General features: G+C 35.8%; 1 protein-coding gene across 1 annotated transcript in view; it reads right to left on the bottom strand.

The window, feature by feature from the left end:
• Nucleotides 1-21,844, bottom strand: part of CDK13 (cyclin dependent kinase 13) — an 84,457-nt gene that overhangs the window by 55,332 nt on the left and 7,281 nt on the right. Inside the window, exons 2-5 of the mRNA XM_067550394.1 lie at nucleotides 13,903-14,508; nucleotides 7,115-7,285; nucleotides 5,708-5,847; nucleotides 4,379-4,549 (exon numbers count right to left, since the gene is read on the bottom strand). Of these exons, the coding sequence (XP_067406495.1) occupies nucleotides 4,379-4,549; nucleotides 5,708-5,847; nucleotides 7,115-7,285; nucleotides 13,903-14,508 (1,088 nt within the window). The remainder of the gene's footprint in view (nucleotides 1-4,378; nucleotides 4,550-5,707; nucleotides 5,848-7,114; nucleotides 7,286-13,902; nucleotides 14,509-21,844) is intronic.

Consider the following 21,844-nt stretch of genomic DNA (forward strand, 5'->3'; position numbering starts at 1 on the left):
TGTGAGCCTAAGCGGAGAGTGTCATATCTAGTTTAGCTTATAAGAAGTGTAAATCTGGATCTGTCAATTCTCTGTTTTAAATAAAATTTTATTTTTATTAATATTACTGTTTTATGGATGATTTCACAGACATCCCCAAACACAAGTAAAAACCCATAATTCGCTGCCGTCAGATCGACTTCTCTGGATTGACTGAGCAGTCAGTGAAGACCCATTCAGTCGATCTAGAAATCGACGTATTAAGACCCACATTCTCAAGCGGGTGCAGTGAAGACGGCACACAGAACAGAAGCAGAGAAGTCAATGAGAGTTATGCAAGTTTTTTGCGTAGCTTGAGTAACTCCGGTCGACTGCCGCCGAATCTCGGAGGTAAGTGAAGACAAGCCCTCAGTGTCAAGAGGCATGGGTAGAGGTTTACATTTTCAATAAGCAGTACTACCCTCAGGCTGCAGCAGGTAAACACAAAGAGAAGCCAACAAAACAAAGATGAGAGCTGGTGGTGATGTTGGTCACAAAGGCCCACAGGGTCAAAGCTATCTGTTTCTACTGTAGTTAGAAGTTGTGACAGCCAAAGTTTCTGCAGCCTGTTGGTCACAAGACAAAGTCTTCAACAAAAGGAGGCTCTCAGATACAAGAAGTACAGCAGTAATTCAGCAGCTGTGAGGCTCTTCTACTAAAAAGTACCTAAAGATTACCTTCTACATGTGAAAAGAAGCAGAGTACCTTGTAAGAATAGATAAATCTCTTGTTGTATAATGGGTGGAGAAATTCTAATTTACTCTCTCTCTCTCACACACAAACACACCCACCCACCCACCCACTCACACACACACACACTGAAATATACATATATGTAGTCATCCAATTCTATTTGTCTAGGAAAGGTAGTTTAATCTTTTTTCCCTTCTTCCTCCTTGAACATAGATCAAATCCTCAGTAAGACCCAGACCAGAAGCTGAACTAACTCAGAGCAGCTTTTTCCTACTAATGCCCCAGATATCATCTTTCACGATTTCTTCACCCAGTGATTCCTAACATTTATTCTTCCTTCTCAAGTATTGGCATATTAGAAATGCACATATTAAGTGAAGTATTTTCAGCTTTGTATTTGGGACCTGGTTTATTTAGATGATAGGATATGTTTTATAAGTGGAGCAGCAACAACCCTTATATTAAGACGAACACTTGCCATTACATATTTGACTTTTTTTTTTTTTTTTTTTTTTTTTAAATAATAAAGAACTCTAATGACTCAATGATTTGCAGCAGGACCTGAAATTTTAGCAAGGGGATAGAATTGGGGAAAAGTGCTTTTTGCTGTTCCTATGCAAATCCATTTGGATTTGGCCAAGTTAAAAGCTCTGAAATGGTCCTGTTCCATCTGTGTTTTGCTCAATACAACTTGCTAAAAGCCTGTTATTAAAATTCCTTAACATTCCATTAGCAATGCACATGCACCAACACACCATTTTCTTTCAGCATGCCACACAGGCCTAAACCTCCTGACAAGAGACAAAATGTATTCTCCTCTTTCTCCTCCACATATCTGAAAACCCAACTGTGTGGGGGTAATGTGATCAGCGCTTGGAAACAGAAGACCACGAGTTTTAGATTTCTTCTAAACTGATGTTTTTTATTTGGTGCCCTTCACAATCATTACTGAGCACAACCTCATGCTCCACTGACAGGTTACATAAGGCGGAACTAGAACTCTGATCTTTGATATAGCAGACCCAAGTCTCACCCACTTCACCATATGGCCTTTCAGAAAGAATCAGCCAAATCTATGTCCTTGGTTATGCTGTCTAAGTTGGGGCTACTCATAGATAAGCAATCTTTAAATATCAAGTGGGTGGAGTTAAATTTTGATATAAAGAGGCAGATGAATACATATGTAAAAATAAAATTATTATATTCTCATCAAAACAGAATTACCTGGTCTTAAAATGATTATTTTTTAACTTAAGAATCCAAGTTAAAAAGACAGTTTATGGTAGTGTATCATGAATATTGAAGCAGAACTGTGTACTTGTTCTAGCTCCTTGCTCAGTCAGGACTGTGATTTGGCTACAACTTCTCACCAATAACGTTCATCTCATAACAAATTATAATCCATGGTGAAATAGAGAGAAGCAAACAGAAAGAACCCAAAAAACAAATTTTGACTGCTACCTCTTTTCACATAGCCTGTAACAGCAAGAGAGCCTTGTCTATCATTTTGCCAATACTGTCTGTTCACGAAGAGGTTGTTGTAAGACTAATTCTGTGCAAGCCACTTCACAGAAACGCAGTAACGCTGTCCAAATTCACATTAGTATTTTAACAACAGATGAAAACAGTTCTCTTTATCATGAATATCAAATACAAAACAAGGAATCAGTAGCACAAGTACAAGCTCAGCCAAAAAAAAGAATTCATGAATTTTATAGTACCAAAAGATGTGCTAGGCACCTTACAGTGCAAACAGAAACCGTCTCTGTCCTAAAGAGCTCACAATCTAATTTTAGATGTGGCATAATAAGTTAGTGACAGCAGAGAGAGAAGAAAAAGATGCTTACAGCAATAAGATTGTAACAGTAGCACATGGCACAGTATACTGAATGATGACAAATTTTTCTCAAGAGCTAAGTAGTAATCAATCTAATTAACAACTGAATAGAAAAAACACATGAAAAATTTAAGTTACCTGCTGAAATGTGTTCAAAAGGGGGCACGCCCTTCACCACAACCAGTCATAACCAAATCCTAATGGAAGTAGTCTTTTGGGCAACCCATAAAAATCAGTGCCCCTACATGACTTCTTGCAAGAATAGGGCTTTTAACACTGGCATCATAACCAAATTCAGGCAACTACTTTCTGCCTAAACAAAATGTCACCTGATGTGTCAGCTGGCTGCATAATATAGTCATCTTTTCCTATCCTGATCTGTTTTGCAATGTTGCTGCACTGTATTAAAACAACTTCCACACTCCTTTCAAAGGAGACTGCATTTTGAAGATGGATGACATGACTATGTTAATTGATTTAGTTTTTAGAGCAAGCTGGGATTCTTTGATATTCAAAAACTATATAAAAAGGGAATTTTTCTTACCACCAATTTCTTCTCTGGATTCAGAATTCTACTGGCACAGAACAGAAAAGTAGCTCCTCCTAACATGATGAGAAGGCAAGAGAGGAACCACTGAAAAACTCGTTTTAGAGACTTTCAGTTAGCTTAGCACCACTCCCTTGTCTTACTCTCTCCTCACTCAGAGTACTTCCAGAGCAGAAAAAAAATGGCTTTAATTAGTAGCTGGTATAAACACCTCATATTTTCACAGAATCTTTTATAGACGCTTAACTAACCAACAGATATGGATCAACGCCAGAGGAATGTGGGACACACAAGAATTAGTGGTAAGAAAATTCTCCTTTACCAGGTCTGACTCGATTAGCACAGAACAGACTGATCTATTTAACATTCTCCATTAAGAGTTAGGGAGGGACACACTGTGTCACAGGCACCCAAATTTTCTAAAGTGACCTCTTCTCAGTCAAAAATTTTCACAGGAAGCCACCTACTGCTGGGAGACCCAAACAAGCCAGGGATTACTGGTTTGAGAACAGTCTGGCAGATTACTGCCTGAAGGACATCTCCAAAAATGCAATGACCAGCTCTAACATCAGATTTACACTTACAAAGAGCAGCACACAACAGCTCTGCACAATTTCCCTGCTGTAGCCTTACTGCTCTCAGCTTTGAAGGTTGCTGTAGCTCAAGAAGAGTGAGCAGAGAAGATGAAAGTTTGTAGGCCTTTGACATGCAAGAACAAATCCATCTTACTTTCATACATCTGTCCTTTGGCCTTCAAAGGCAGCTAATTTATACATCATTCGGCCCATTTGCTCCTTCCCATCTTCTGCCCTCATGCCGATTCCAAAAAATGAAGTCACAAGTCAGAAGTCAAAAATAACCAAGGCCTGTAAGGAAAAAAGTTCTCCCTAAGGGAGCGAGGCTGCAATATTCCAATGAAGCAAGAGAAAACAAAATGAGCGCAATGGAGTCTAAATGAAGAGCTCCAAAATGATAGCTTCCCATTGTCTGTTATCCTGCTTAACCTACATATAACAAGTATCTTCCCACCTGTTCTAGTGTAAAACAAAGTCACATTTATCCTGTTTGGAGAAGGTTTACTGTAATATTCCTAAAAGCAATGTTTTTTCTGTGTTTGTTAAATAAAGGGCTTGGCACAGGAAACAAGTCACATTACAGCTTCCTGTTGGAAGATAACTATCTCTAAGTGCAGTTTTTAAGTAAAACCTCCACTTGAAATACTGAATTAATATTTGCTTTAAGAATGGGACTGCAGAGTAGTTACCCTGTGTACGTTTACATACCTTTATCCTTCTTGAAGTCTAAAGCATCTTCCTTATCTGTCACTATTTCCTTCATGTTGATAATGCTTTGGTGGTTAAGCTGTCGAAGAATCTTAATCTCCCGAATAGCTGTAATTGGAAAACCTTCCTTTTCATTATCTAGCCGTACTTTCTTTAGTGCCACCATTTCTCCTATGAGAAGGTTTAAATATAAAAACATTAAGGGATAGCACTCAAATTAAGTTCAGATTTTTCTATCACTCAACACATTTTTTAAATTACAAAATTTAAAAAAAGATGTCAATCATTCATGTTCCAGTGCATGCACCTGCACTGAAAAAAAAAAGTAAAAAGTAAAATCAGGTCCATGTTAAGAAAATATTCAGACATCAAATCTTGCAGAAGTGAAACTAGAAAACAACTGTCTCATAACTACTATATGGCCTTCGTCCTTCTCTCTTGTCTACAATCTGATCTGCCTCCTTGGGTTTCCACTCAGTAAAGCCCATACACAAGAGTGAGATTCAATACCATCTCTACATTTAAAGGCCCATATTACAGGACATCTGAGGTTGGGAAATAGAGTAAGATTCTCTCTTGTATCTTTTTTCCTTTTGATAAGCAATACATTCTAGCATATTTATAATGTAGCTAATACTACTAATGTAAAGATGATCAAGCAAATAAGAAAATAAAATAAGATACATCAGGAAACAATCTCAAAACACTGCTTGTTAAAAACGTGCTGACCAAAATGTTCTTGATACTCCAGAGGTTGGTGTTCCGAGAAAGCCATAAAACAAATAGGCAGTTATAGGTTTTGCAATATTTCAGCTTTAATTAAACTATTATGCTGTAAATGAGAATTATCTGATATACTATAGGAAAAGCAACTTAAGAGATCACATTTCAGGGTGTCATTGTACAGGAGACCCTCTCCCTTCATACAATTTTGGATAGTAGCTAGAGGAGGAAAAATTGAAAAGTTCCAGAATATACCCTTTGTTCAATAGCTTCTTCCTTCAACAAGTCCTAAAAGCATTATTGCTGTGCCTCTCTCTTTTCTTTCCCACTTTAATTATCTTTAAGAAACGAATGCTGAAGTAGGAAATTGGCCAAAAATACCTACCCTATTGCTTCTAGCAATAACCTGCAGTACACAATTTTAAGCAGCACAGTGAAATTATTACTACTATAGAGAACCACAAGCATCAAAACCCAACATAATGAAGACTTTTCCAAGGTAAGAAGGGCAGAAAAGTGTAAGAACTTCACAAAATATACCAAATTAAATCCATATAATATGGCAATTCTGTAATTAACAGAACTCATTCATTATATATATCTTACCCGTATCCTTATCCCTGGCTTTGTAAACTTGCCCATAAGTGCCTTCTCCAATAATCCCAATGATATCAAATTTATCCACGCAGCGTTTTCCCCAGTCAATGTCTTTTTCCTTTGTTTCACCATGGCGTGGTCCACATATTCTATTAAATAAAAATAATTAACGCTAAGAATATACTCATAAAATTATCAAAATGTTGAGAACAAGTTATTGGTAAAAAATAATCCTTTTCATATTAACAACTTCTTAGAAAATAAGATCTGTAACAACTTAATGAATCCAACTTTTAGCATTTATGTTCTTTTAATTTCTCTCAGAGTGGACACAGAGAAAGTTAGTTAGTTTCAGTTTCATTTGTAGTTTCTAAAGTCAATTTCACTTGGTAATTTCTTCTGCCCTAACACAAAACTGCAATGTCTGCATTGCAAACACCACAAAGGAATGTTTATTTGTTTAAAAATGGTTTCCACTGAAATCTATTAAAAAAGTAAATTATTTGGTCTGAGAAAAAAATACATTTTGAGCCATATTTTACTTTAGTTTCTGTAGTCTGTTCACCCAAAACAACACACACACTTCACTAATTTATTAAAAGATGCCTATCTAATGGTTAGTACATTTAACTAGCATGCAAGATATCTCATTCAATATGTACTTTCTTCAAAGGGTTACAGATGCAGCAACCTCATTAGGAAAAAATGAATGGGTGTAAAGAAAGGATCAGCATCTAACCTTACATATTAATCCCTTTCTGGACAGTTTCAGCAACAATGAATTTCAAGGGAAGATTTTTAATGTGGTGCTTTAAAGGAGGGTGTGCAACCAAGAGGATATAAAACCAAGGAACAGTCTTGTCTTAAACATGGGTTGAGTAGGCACTTTCAGTTCCACATCTAAAGAGGACCTTCACAGTTACTCACCAACAGGCCTATCCCAAACCACTCCTCTCTGTCTGCAGTTTCTGCTTATTTGGTCCCTCATCATTGCTGCACACAGCAAAGCAGAAGGATGGCATAAATAAGGGAATAGGGTTCAGAGAAACTTAGTGCAAATGAGACAAATAGGGAAATGGTGGACAGGAGTCCAAAATTCCATCTTCTCATACGATGCCAGTGCAGCTAGGGACTGCCTTGCCTGTCTAGAAGACTCTTAGAAACAAAACATTGTCATGAGTCATTTACTGGTTAAAAAACAGGCTTGACTAGCACTAAATGGAAGTAAACCAATGTATCTTGATTCAAGCTTTGCTGCAGGCATTAACTCATTTCCAGTACTTCCTATGTTGAATAATTAGAAAAAGCCAAGGAAATTATATATATTAAAAAGGTATATATTTTGAAGAAACTTGTGTATCACTTCGTTTTACATGCTGTTACTGGTTTGTTTTTAAAAGGAAGTAGTAAACATACTTAGGCCTCCTTTTGCTATGTGACTGCACTGATGGTTTCTTTTCTTCAGGACTTTTGGATAAATCATCTCCTCCAGGCAACTCTGGTGGGAGCGGCAAGTCTGCAAGCAGATGACGGAGTTTCTTCTCCACTTCTTTTTTAACTGCTTTCACTGAAAGATTCCCTTGCAAACTATAAAGATAAGCAGAATCAACTAAAATGGACTAAAATTCTTTTCAGTTTTGTGACTAAAACCTAATGGAGGTGAGATCTAAGTGGAATTCACTATGGGTGATATTTCATATACTCTGCTGTTGCAGCAGTCTCTGCTTTTATAGTCCCTACGACATTTGTTTATGTTTCACATGTGACTACTAAACTATACAACTGACTGCTGAGTTGCTGTAAAAGCTGTGAACTAAGATGAAGAATACTCAGACTCTAAGATCAGAAAGGACCAATATGATCATCTAGTCTGACCTCCTGCACAATGCAGGCCACAGAACCTCACCCACCCACTCCTGTAATAAACCTCTAACCTATGACTGAGTTATTAAAATCCTCAAATCATGGTTTAAAGACTTTAAGGTACAGAGAATCCACCAGCAATTGAGCTGTGCCCCATGCTGCAGAGGAAGGGGAAAAACGCCCAGAGTCTTTGCCAAGCTGCCCTGTGGGAAAATTCCTTCCCGACCCCAAACATGGTGATCAGTTAAACCCTGAACCATATGGGCAAGACTCACCAGCCAGACACCCAAGAAAGAATTCTCTGTAATAACTCAGAACCCTCCCCATCTAACATCCATTCACAAGCCACTGGCATATCTACCACTGCTTTGTCAACGATCAGTCAATTGCCAAACTAGACTGTCCCATCATACCATCCCCTCCGTAAATGTATCAAGCTCAGTTTTGAAGCCAGCTAGGTTTTCTGCCCCCACTGCTCCCCTTGAAAGGCTATTCCAGAACTTCACTCCTCTGATGGTTAGAAACCTGCATCTAATTTCAAGTCTAAACTTTCTGATGGCCAGTTTATATCCATTAGTTCTTGTGTCCACATTGGCGCTGAACTTAAATAATTCCTCTTCTTCCCTAGTATTTATCCCTCTGATGTATTTATAGAGAGCAATCATATCTCCCCTCAACCTTCTTTTGGTTAGGCTAAACAAGCCAAGCTCTGAGTCTCCTCTTGTAAGGCAGGTTTTCCATTCTGCGCATTATCCTAGTAGCCCTTTTCTTCACCTGTTCAGGTTTGAATTCATCTTTCTTAAACACGGAGGACCAGAATTGCACACAGTATTCCACATAAGATCTCACCAGCACTTTGTATAATGGTACTAACACCTCCCTATCACTATTGGAAATACTTTATCTGATGCATCCAAGGACCGCATTAGCTTTTTTCACGGCCACATCACATTGGCGGCTCATAATCATCCTGTGATCAACCAATACACCCAGGTGTTTCTCCTCCGTCACTTCCAACTGATGCGTCCCCAACTTATAGCAGAAATTCTTGTTCTTAGTCCCTAAATTCATGACCTTGCACTTTCCACTATTAAATTTCATCCTATTTCTATTAATCCACTTTACAAGGTCATCCAGATCTTCCTGTATGATATCCTGATGCTTCTGTGTATTGGCAATACCTCCCAACTTTTTGTCATCCACAAACTTTATTAGCACATTCTCACTTTTTGTGCCAAGGTCAGTAATAAAAAGGTTAAATAAGACTGGTCCCAAGACCAATCCCTGAGAAACTTCACTAGTAACCTCCGTCCAGCCTGACAGTTCACCTTTCAGTGTGACCCATTGTAGTCTCCCCTTTAACCAGTTCTTTATCCACCTTTCAATTTTCATATTAATCCCCATCTTTTCCAATTTAACTAATAATTCCCCATGCGGAAGCATATCAAATGCCTTACTGAATTCTAGGTAAATTAGATCCACTGCATTCCCTCTGTCTAAAAAATCTGTTATTGTCTGAAAAAGGGAGATCAGGTTGGTCTGGCACTATCTACCTTTTGTAAAGCCATGTTGTATTTTATCCCAATTACCGTTAACCTCGATGCCTTAACTACTTTCTCTTTCAAAATGTTTTCCAAGATCTTGCATATTACTCAGGTCAAACTAACAGGCTTGTAGTTACCTGGATCACTTTTTTTTCCTTTCTTAAAAATAGGAACTATGTTAGCAATGCTCCAGTCATACGGTACAGCCCCTGAGTTTACAGATTTATTAAAAATCCTTGCTAATGGCTTTGTAATTTCATGTGCTAGTTCCTTTAATATTCTTGGATGGAGATTATCCGCACCCCCGCTTAGTCCCATTAAGCTGTTTGAGTTTGGCTTCTACCTCAGATGTGGAAATACCTTTAAGTTTTTCCTGGTGAATGTTAAAGTTAGTCAAGACAGCATGCATTAGAGGCCAGGAAAGATAACTGGTAGTCAGGAAACCTGGGTTAAGTCTCTGCCACACACTTCACGTGTGAGCTCATGCAATTTAATTAGCTTACTATTTTACTATTTTCCCTATCTGTAAAAAGAGGATAATACTTACTCATCTTATTACAGTGTTTTGAGAGCCTTGTATAAAAGGCACAATTAGAAGAGCAAAATCTTTTTTTTTTTTTCCTTTTAATTCCATTAAAAAATCTAAAGCACAAGAAGCATATTAGCACATTCATGGAGGCAGGGAGTTTAACTCCATGCTCCACATGGCCCCATACACCTTGCTGCTCCATATGACTGTCACTGACTCTCTGCTATTCGTTAGCATATTTTTAAAAATAAGCTCTCTAAAAATACAGTACACTATGGCAACTTTTCTCATTGTAACAGTGGAACTTTTCAGTTACTACAATATTTCACTGGCAAAACTGGTCTACAAATAATCATTCTGACACTGATTTAATACAGACCTTATGTGGAGGCCTCACTATTCTTCAAAGTTTTCAAACTGCACTGATAGCAGTTTGAAAACAAAATTGGTCTACTGAAATAATATAAACAGAATCTAATATAAAACCTTCAATCATATTCTCCCTCGTCCAGTTATGCCTTTTCATACTCTCCCTTACTGTGTTCCTTCTGCTACTTTGCTTCATTTGCTTCTAAATCTAGTGTAATACTTATCCTGGGAATGTTACTGGACCAAAATAGTCTGTTCATCTTTCCCTGTCAGTTCCATTTTGTAGTTTGAATCAAACATTTTTCTAAACAGCAGATCTGAAATTTAAGTGTGTTGTCTTATTTTATGGAAAGTGAAAACAATAACAGTGGAAAGAAGGTTTCTAGCCACCAGAGGCATAAGGCTCTGGAATTGCCTCCTAATAAAAATACTACAGGTAAGAAACCTAACTGGTTTTAAAATGGAGCTTGATAAGTTCATGAAATTAATTATATGATGTGGTTTCTTGCAATAGCAGAAGGCTGGTCTCAATGACCCAGGAGGCTCCTTCCCTTCCAATGTTCTTAGAAAATGTTATAGAATGTTTATGTATGTTACACACAAAAACAAGCTTAATTCTATACTATGGAATAAAATAAACTTTAAATATTTATGCTCTGTTTACTTTATTTATTTCATCCAGTTTGAACAATAAAACTAGATAGATCAGTTTAATTTTGTGTAGTATCACTGATACTCATGGACCAGCAAAATGTGCGTGGGTTTCCTCATACTGGTTGGGAATGTTTAGCTTGTTTGTGACTGTACCTTTAAAAATGCTATTTTCACTGATTTTTCTAAAACTACATCATCATTCATAATGGGTTAATTTTGTTTTGTTCTAAATATAGGTCTAAATGTCTTGATAATGTCACTTTAAGCCATGTATCTTAAAACAAGAAGAAAATGTTAAGTCAGGAATTTGAACTGTATTCTCTACAAGACTGGCTTTGCTTTGTTGGTTGTAAGTAGGTCTTCACTGCCCACCAATACAGAAAGAGGAAAAACAACTAGACACAAAATGAAAAGATGCGGCCCTTATATTTATCACCTTCCTAACTTCTATGGAAAGATTTATTGAGGTCTACACTGTGATTAAAGAATTTTGTTTTGTTTATCATTGAGAAAATCAATTAGAGAAGCATAAGATTGATTTGTTTAGGATTTAACTACCTTGATATTTATATGGAACCCATTACCATGGAACCTCAGCACCTCAAAAAATTACATCAGTCCCAATGAGGAGAGCTGTAATGTCTAAACTGGAGGTTTCTTTCCCTTTTTTCAGTGACTACACAAATTCTCAGTAGCTGCACTTCACTAACCTGGTCATTCTACTTTCCTTCCTGCCCACCTATAAAGCACAGTAGTTACATTTTTTTCTTTAAATACGATAAATTTTGTATGGCATTTTGCTGCAATTCTTTACTCTATTAATATAATAGTTTCACTTTTCTTATGGTTACTCTGCGTGTTGACTTCTTCCAGTGTTGATTTCTATATTTACCTCTTTCGTATTTTATGGAATCTACCATTGCTGCAGAGTATTAGTTACCATTTGAGCCACCAGAATATCAACTTTTAAGAGATCATATGGCTATATGAATACATTACAAGTAACAATAGTGGGTAACATCTCAAATTACTGCAAATGAAAGAAAGGAAAACTCCCCTGCCCTCTATTTTACTTTGCATATTTGATAGCATTTTGTATATAGTCAATTTCCTGTTAGTCTCTCATATAACAGGGAAAAGAACATGTTTAAATAGGGAAAATGTTACTATAAAAGTGACAAAATTGCTAAAGGGAGTCAAAGCTTTTTTTCAAAAAACAAAAACTGACTTAAATTTTGAGTTGACAGCATCCTTAAAAATATTTGGACCTGAAGTCCTCCTAGACTATTAGATGTTTAAGTCCAGGTATTTTTCCTTTGAGTTTCAACAAGATCTCTGATACAACAAGGTATAATCATTTCCAGACTGGTAATGTAGTCAAAGTGCACAATATTTGCATATCTACTAGAATTTTATCAATTTACAAAGATAAAATCAATTAGTAGAACTATTTTCTAAAATCCAGTTTGCAATATATTGTACACACATGCCCCTCCCCAATTTTCAGATTGGTAACTCCATTATTTCTGATTAAAAATTTATTATCTGAAATTAAATTGGTTAGGATAAATTACAATGCATATTAAGCATTCTATCTCAGGCAGAAGCTCTTTATCAACTGGCATCAGGTAGCAATTTCTTTTTTCAAATCAAAACAAATAAATGCTGCACAACTGATCAAGTCCTTTTGGGGGGGTTATTTTTTGCCTTCCTTTCTGCTCTAGACCAGTGTTATTTGTGGTCATGAGCCTTTTTCTCATGAAAGCAAAAGGCAGTTTTGCCACTGTCTTTAAAGGGAGTATGATGGAGCCATACATTCCTATGTTCTCTCGACAAATCCATAGCTTTTGAGGAATGGATTGATTTCTGCTGGCACTTCTGAGGAAAAGAAACCATTTCTTTCTTACACTACAACAGTTTGTCAGATACTTCAATTGTATTTCCTTGACAATCTTTGTACTTTAACACCTTGTGTCACACCTTGTGATTTCTGTATTTATGCAGCAATTTAATAATGAGAAACATTTAAGTCTGAATTCCTAGTAACTTATTTACAGGTAAGACACATATGGGCTGCTACTTCATATTTGAAAATGGTAAAGAAAAGCAGACCAAACAAGTGTAAACACTGCTAAATTTGAAAGATTACAATACTACATAAAGTTTTGTGCTTCTCTCTAGTGACTTAAGTCAAAGTACTACCTTTACACAGTTGTTTAGTATCTTTAAATCATGTTATCACTCCAGCTTCAATGCTGGGAATGTTAAGGAGGATGCCTTCACAAGTTGACTTTTTTTCCTTTTCTTTTCTCTCTTTTTTTTTTTTTTTTTTTTTTGCTAATTTTTTAATTCCTTAGTTTACAAGCTAAGCACAGACTGAAAACCCTAACATTCTAACCACATATAGCTTATGAGTGTGTGGTATTGGTAATACCCTCCCAAGACTTAATATTGCCAAAAAAATAAGAGAAAAAAGAGCAACAAGTTACAATTTAACAGTTATTTTCTAATACTGATAGGTTTCTATCTTAGGGCTAAAAAAAAGTCTAATGTGGTCTAGATTCCATAAAGTGTTTGGGACCTATAAATACTTCATTATAGACAAAATATTTTTGTAGCTCATATAGACTTCAAAAACAAACTGCAAGGTGCTTTACTTTCTAAAACCAGTGCTCAAAGATATGCCTTACTATTCCAAGCACTTACAATGTTGCTATCCCCTTAAAAGAATAGGGAGTTACATTCATTACAATGCTGTAGGGGTTAGTGCCCTTACTATCAGAGGGGAAAAATGAACCCTGAACTCAAAGCCCTGGCAAGTAAATTATGGAGGAACTACTTTTCAATTATTACCAAATACATTTTTCCATAAGTCTAGTTGTATGTAGCCAAAGTTATACACAGCTGATTTGAGATCTTAAATCCTTTTTGTATGTGTGCATTTTTTTGTAAATGCTTTTCAATCCATCTAATTTTCAGCTAGTCCTGCTCCAATAGAACTTTTATTGACAGTTATCTTAGAACAAACCCTTCCCCAATCTCAATTCAACTTCTGCAATACACAAGCAAATTATTTGTACTTATAAATAATGTCTCTGCCCCCGTAAGTCCTAATAACCACCATCTTAAATCAAACAACTGAAGAACAGGAACAAACTGCCTAAAGCTGCAGCTTTTGATCTGGCCTATGGAATTGTGCATGTTTTTCTTTCTTTAAAAATATACATGAATCTGTAATTACTCACCTGTCAGTATCTTTATCTTCAGGCAGCATGGGAGGGAAAGGCAAGGGTGGCAGCGTGGAGGTTAGTAGTGCAACATTTCTATCTTTTTCCTTAGCTTTTACACTTGGTGTAAGTGGTTTGTTTTTCTCTTTTACAGTGACTGGTTGCTGTTTTACAGCAGTTGATTTATTCTCTTTTACCGCTGCAGCTTTCTGTTTAGTGACTTTATCTACAATCAAGTTATTTTCCACCTTTGTCTCCTGAAGAGAGACTTTTGCTTTTGCCTTGTCATTTTTCAAAGTTGCACCACTTGTAGGAGAAGGTATATGCTCAGTTTTTATTTTCTTCAGATCCTTCACATTGTTCATTTGAGATGCACTCACACCAGTGTCAGTGTTTCCCTTAGTAGGCGTAGAGGTGTTTGAAACTTTTGCATTGGCTTTGGCTGCCTCTGCAGCTCTAGCTTTTTTGTTCTTGTTCAACTCAGCAGCCAGGCTACTTTTCAGAGTCAGCGTGCTAGGAGAAATACTCGAGTGACGACTTCTGGACCTAGATAACCTGTGCCTGCTGCGAGACCTTGAGTGTCTTGATGAATAAGGGCTTCTGCTTCGGGATTTTGCTGATCTCCTGCTTCAAAACAGTAAAGATTTGGTCAATTTATGGTTAAAAATAAAGTGTCTTTTCATTTAACCTGCCTTCCTTATTACTGAACAGCTTTCACCCTCACCATCATTGCCATTACTATGTTTAAAGGATGAATATAAATCTAAATAAATGCATACAGAAAGACTTTCAGAAACAGTGAGAACTGTGTGTTTGAATACAATATCCCTGGCACCCATATAACCACACAGGACCTCAGAATATATTATGATTCTTCCTTTAGAAGAGTTCCTTTGTAAAAACATCTCAACTTTTTCGGCTTTGAAGAATTTCTCAATTGGGAAATCACAAATTATAAGTATACAGGAAAGACAAATAACAAGCCTTCTGATCAGCTGTTCATTTCCTCTCTCAGTGTCAGAACTCTTCTTTGCTTGTTGAATGAAATAACTTGATTCTAAGCAACACACAACTATTTTTAAAAAAAACAAACAAACTACATTTATGCAAGGATAAAAAATTGCTCTGTTGAAAGATAGGAAAAAAGTTATGGAATTACAGCAATATTAATTCCGCAATTCTGCACCTCTTGTTAATGTTTAAAGTGCATATTCAAAAAACTGAAATATTAAGCAACACAAAAACAAGAGAAAATGGTACTTATGAAGCTGAAGTAACATTGCTGTAGGGACCTTAATTTATGCATTTACTGTCTTTTAAAAAATGCACTAAGTAACTGTTGCAGCAACTTTTTATTATCTTGTATTTGAGAAATACTACTGAATACATAGTTAGAAACTATTGTGATGAGCTGTGCATGGAGAAGCAAAATGAGAGACAGCATTCAATCTTAATTTTCATTTCTGAGGGCATAATGATACAAGCATAATGTCGTATTAATGTATTTTTTAAGACGGTCCATACTTTTTTCAGATAGATAACTTTCCATGCATATCCCCCCTACACTTCATCACAAGCATGTGTAACCCAAAAGCTGTCATATTACAGTGTGTTAATTATTTACATTCCAAAAAAAGGAAGAGCAACAGGGGAGAGAAGAAAATAATGTGTCTTAATCATCTGGATATCTGCACATGTGCAGACAGCAAAACAGGACAAACATTTACAATCGTCCAGGAGGGAAAAATATCCAGAAGAGAAGGTTGATAGTTACAGAACAAGCTCAGCAATTGTTTGAAGCTACTGTGAAAGATACCATTTCATATGCACTTTTATTTTTACTAATTCAATAGATTCCACATTTTGACTTGCCTAGTAGCTTTGATTTAATTCTTTGTTGCAAACTAGAGACAAACTGCCAATTCAGACCACACGTGTTAAAAATGACTGCTCTGAGTAAAATATAAACAAAGTACTCTAACTTATTACTATATCACGAACATTTATGAAACAGTGTTTCTTCATCCATTTCATTTTACTGTGCATATCTGTCACCAAACATATTCACCATATCCACATTTGTTCTAAATTAAGTTTAGTGGAACTACATTGTATGTCTACTTTTCTTGACCAGCTCTTTCCTGGGGTAAAAAGTGATCTCGCTGATTCCATTTATCTGGATTAAAAATATAAGCAAGAATACTGAGGATCGGAGTTACCAGTGTGCTGTACACTTCAGATAATAAATATAACCAGACACCATGTAAGAACTGGCAGCTCAAACAAAGAAATACACATATGAACGTTCCTTAAATGTTTCATGTTTGAATAGTACTAGCTAATTCAATTCCGGCTGTATCTATTATATACATGTGCTTCAGATGAGTTGAATATTGTGTTACACAGGGTTAAAATAGAGGAGTATAGACATATCCTATATTTACTAATTTCCAAAAGAAAGACATCAATCTTGTACGAGAAAAGTAGGGGTTTTCAACCCCTGCTATTGAAATATCAAGATTTCTCTGAGATAAACAGGTTGAAAGCCCAAGTTTAGAGTAAGCAGAGCTGCTGTGATATGCTATAAACTAAATTGAAATTAACTAGTGGCTATACAGAGCTACAGTTCATTAGATATGTCAGAGAACAATTTAAGAGTTAAAAACAAGGCAAATCAACAAAAATCTTTACCCCAAGATATTTCTCAGGAACTATGTATATTTAATATAATTCACTTCTGCGCCAGACAGCAGGTTTGGTTTTGCAGAACCCTCTGGCAGAATGGGACGAGACAAAAAGAGAAGAAAACTGGGAGGAAAAATAATTAACTTTCAACAGAAGCAGTGGCTTAGTAGACTAAACACACTGCTTAGAGTCGAGAGACTTGGGACCCTTTCCTTTCTCTTGAATTTAGTTGCTGATCTTGGGAAAGCCACTTACATTTCTGTGCCTCAGGTCCCTCATTCATTAAATGGGATAACGTTTTCTACTTATATTAAAAAACTACAGAACCAAAGTGGCCAGCAAAAAAAAAAATAATAATAATTTTTATTTCCATACCCCCCCCCACCACCACACACACACTTTATTCTGTATGCCTGTAAGTATTTTTCCCCCTTCCCTTTCTTCCTGCTTGTTTTTGACCTTGGAAATATAAGAAATGCCAAGTCTGGCATTCCCCAGTTTTTCTGGAGGATCTCTAGAAGCTACATTCTACACTAGAATGAAAGACATATTTTGAAAACATGCTGGCTAACATGTTTTAAAACCCTAGCATAGACAAGGCAAGTAGTATTTTAAAACTAACTGGTAGAACTAAATCCTTCTACCTGTCCAGACAAAGTGTTAAAATGCAACTTAGCCCTATCTACGTTGAAACGTATTAGCCAGTAGTTTCAAAAATGCTTTCCCAAGCCTAGTCAACATGAAGTTTTCAAATTAGTACAACTATTTCAGTTAGGAATGTGATTTTTCCTGAAATAGTTATACTGGAATAAGCCCTGGTGTGGACACAGCCACACCAATATAAAAATGCCTTATGTTGATATATTTTATTACCCATCCTATATGGGAATATGCTTTACTGTTATAAGAATCTTTATGCCAATGTAAATGCATCCACAAGGAGGTGGGAAAAGGGCGGGGAACAGGACATACAGCATTAAATAGACTGGTACAGTTCAAGTGGTGTAACATTTGTTTTTAGACAAGGCTTTAGTCTTGACAGACCCTACAAAGTCTTACAGAGATGTTTGTGAACTGTAACACTTAACTAAACTGGCCAGGATGCTGAATCTTTGAGGAAATCTTTTATCCAAAATATTAGTGATTCAAGTTTCATAGGTATTAATCAAAAAACAGTTTTTAAACACTGACTAAAATGCTCCTCCTCTTTCAAATGCTTAACTTCTACTCTTTTGGCTGGTGGTTTCATCATTTCCTTAGTTCACCAGTCATGACAGACTCTTCCAGCCTAGATTGGACCTGAATGCCAAATATAAATAAAAGGACACAAGCAGAAAAAACAAAAACAAAAAAAAACCTTTGGCCCCTTCTGATATCCCAAAGCAAAGAAAGAGGGCACAAGCATAATTTTTTTCCTTTACAGGTTATCTTTTGAGAACAAAAATCTACCCTCATATGAGTGTGCAGAACTCCATTTTCCCAGCTGAGGGAAGAATTTGGCCCCAAGCATAAACCAAATGGTTTTAACATTACTCAGAGCTTACACTTTAGTGTCAAAAAAGATCAAGTCACAACGTTATAAAAATGGTCTCACACACAATGTCCACCAACTTTTACATCACACAAAACTGATATTTACAAGAATGATTCTTTTAAAACAAACACATTATACTGACAAAGAATAGACATCATGACAGACACCTTACTTCTTGTAGTTCCCCCCAGAAGCCTGCTCAGCTCTTCAAAGAATATTGCCCCATCATACATAAATTTACCACCAGATGCATTGTGTTTGGTCACAAATTTCTACTTTTTTTTTGGTTGCTTTATCTAATGAATGATTGATTTTTAAAAATATATGTTGCATATGCATATGAAGCATTAAAAAAGCATCTTTTGGCTCTGTCTGGAGGGACTATAGGCAGTACAAGACTTAAATACCACCTCCAGTCCTCCTTAACTGAAGGGAGTTGCCATAATGCTAGATTTTTGGAGGGAACTGTGGATGGAGAAAGCTTCTAAAAAATCCTGGCTTTATGTCTCTTTCACTGTTTTTCCAGCTGACATACACTGTTTGGCCTTGGTCTATGCATAGGCATCTTTGTCATGCTTACTTATCAATTGTTCCCCAGATGCATCTAACATGAAGGGCATCCTGTACTGTTACAGCACAGCAGCACTTCACACCTAATTTTTATCATTTGTATAGTACTATATTTTTTAAAACATCACAGATGTTCATACAACACTTCTGAAGTAGACACGGACTACAATTCCTATTTTACAGATGGAGAGAAACATAGGCAAACCAGCTGGAATTAGAATTCAGGAGTTCTTGACACCTGACCACACGTTTTTCTGAAGCCAATTACAGAGGAACACACTAGGAGTGAAATTAGGTTGTATTAGTTTCCATCTGAAACTGGTTAAATGTATAGTACACAAATGGAAAGCAGAAAAAAAGGAAAGACAAAATATAGCATAAAACAGTGGTTCTCAATCAGGGGTATATGTATCTCTGTGGGTATGCAGAGGTCTTCCAGGGGGGGTACATCAACTCATCTAGATATTTGCCTAGTTTTACAAGAGACTACATAAAAAGCACTAGCAAAGTCAGTACAAATTAAAATTTCATACAGACAATGACTTATTTTTGCTGCTCTATATACAATACACTGAAATGTAAGTACAATATTTATATTCCAATTAATTTATTTTATAATTATATGGCAATATAATGTTTCAGTAATAGTCTGCTGTGACACTTCTGTATTTTTATTCCTGATTTTTTAAGCAAGTAGATTTTGAGTGAGGTGAAACTTGGGGTACACAAGACACATACTCCTGAAAGGGGTACATAGTCTGGAAAGGTTGAGAGTCACTGGCATAAATGACAAGAGACTTTAAAAAATAGCAAAAGGAACATCAGCAGAGGGCTCCCTCCAAAACAACCAAATACAGCATGTTTTTGCGTAATGCTTTTACAAATTAGCAAATAGGGGTAAAGCACTATACTTCAAGCATGATTTAACAACTTTTGCTTGACTCCTTAAATTTTTCAAAGCAGATTGGCTATCACTTTCTGTCTGCTTAACTACTGGAGAGCTTTCACAATAGGCTACCCCAAAATACTACTTTGGTTACTGGATTTTGTCACATGCATGCCTCAAAACTGCCACAGAACTGTTCTTCTTCACAAAGATTCTACTATACCTTCAATGTTAATTATACAAGTTGCATCAACAACTAGTGTATTTAAGAATTAATGTACAAAGTTAAGGTCCCAGAGTTAAAAAAAAAAACAAGCTCACTGAAATCAGGAAACTCCAAACCTTAATTTATAATGTAACATTAATTGCTACATTGTATAGCTTAAATATTTTAAAGGTGCTGAATGAAACAACCAGCAATACATTAAGTAGAAATAATCCTGTGTATATACTGAGAATTTTATAGGGGGAATCTTAAACTAGGGAATTTCTTGATTTAAGTGCTTGAGTTCTTTGTTGCATCACACTATCCCACCCTCACCCCCTTTTATTTGTTAAAAAGAGGAGTAAGTACTTTATTGAGGCAGATCACCATTGTTAATACACTAGTAGCATGTCAGAAAACAAAATTTAAACTCAAACAAAAAATGCTAGCTTTCCATATTTATAACCTTTAAACACTTACATGATTTTGTTTTGTTTAAACCTGAATGGTTTTTCCTTTTACTTAGACATTAAAGAGAAAGCCAACTTTGAAGAGTTGACTTTCAGCCATTTGAGTTACGCAAGTGCAAACATTTTAATCAGAACTTATCAAGATTTTTTTCCCTTATGTTTGCAGAGTTCAAGAACAGTTGAACTGATTTTTTCCAAATCATTCATAAAAAATTCACCTTTAGGCCAAGATGCAACATCACAGAGATCATCACAAGAAGAATATGTTTGAGAAAGTTACGAGTAATCGAAACAAGGGAAGCAGGTTAAAATGGAATCTACAGCTCAATCCTAGCAAATGTTATAATGGTATACAAGCACCATAGTCTTCCAATGTATGTAATTATCTGTTCTTTTAAAAAATATTTGAAAAGGCAGACTCCTACATTTAATCAATTGACTTTTACCATAAGTCTCCCAAGACATTATATACCTATATCATCAGTAAGTAATCTGAACGACCACAGGACATTCTGGTTAATCATCATTTTAGCTTAAATTTTCTCTTTGTGCATTCACATGCAAATTTAAGATTCATTCTCCTTGCCCATGACAGGACAAATTTTCTCTCATGTGATATACTATTAACTAAAAACTGGACAAAAGGAAATAAATATGATTCAGCATCTCTATATGCATTCCAGGCATCTGTACAAGAAAATATCTTTTTGAGCAAGTGCCATATGTCTTAATTTTATTAAGATATTTAAAATATATTTCTTCCATATTTTGTTGTCATTAAAAAATCTAAAAATTAGGAATATTGGGAAACTTTGTAATTTAGTCATTTTATTTTTCTCCTTAATTTAATTTTATAACTAATGTGTCCTCAGTAGAGAACCCCTGCTTATGGAATTATCTACTAACAGAGATTAGACTGACCTCAAACTTGTTTTCAGAATGCTTTGCAAGATTCCGGGTTTTGCAAAAATCCTTCCCATAATAATCAAAGATCAGAAAAAAGAACAAGAGAGCCACTGAACACAGGAGAGGGAAAAACCCAAGTCCATTACAAGTAACAATGTAAATCTTAAATACTGAATTCAAAACTCACACCACAATGACAGAGGCCCTTGATATATATCAGACAGACATAAATTAGGTAAAAGAGCAAGCACTGAGAATTTTTTTAAGTTCCTCCTGAATTCCATGTCTTAAAAAATTGAAGTCTTAAAATTTTAAGTTTTTCAAGGAAATCTCAGTTCTAAAAAGAACTTTAATGATGAATATTATTTTTAGAACACCCCATCTTTCAGATAGAAATACAGCCAGACTAAATAAAATTTTATTCCTTTATTTTTGTCTATACCCAGTATAACACCAAAAGTCTGGTGCAATCACCTGTATGTAAATATTTCCGATATAAACAGCCATTTATTTTAATTGTATGAAATATTCAAACACACTAGTTTGTGTACCTAAGTGTGAAATAATTCAATTACATACATGGTTATGTGCATTGAACATGTGATCATATAGTTTACAATGACGTGGATTACTGAGTGAAGTAATGGGAAGCTACTTTATCTTGTTTTAGATTTCCATGTTTTGTAAAACATATCAGAATTAGT

This window comes from Emydura macquarii, unplaced genomic scaffold (genome assembly GCF_026122565.2).
Source record: "Emydura macquarii macquarii isolate MOO-44397 ecotype Brisbane River unplaced genomic scaffold, CSIRO-AGI_Emac_v2 contig_1263, whole genome shotgun sequence".
NCBI classification, from domain to species: domain Eukaryota; kingdom Metazoa; phylum Chordata; order Testudines; family Chelidae; genus Emydura; species Emydura macquarii.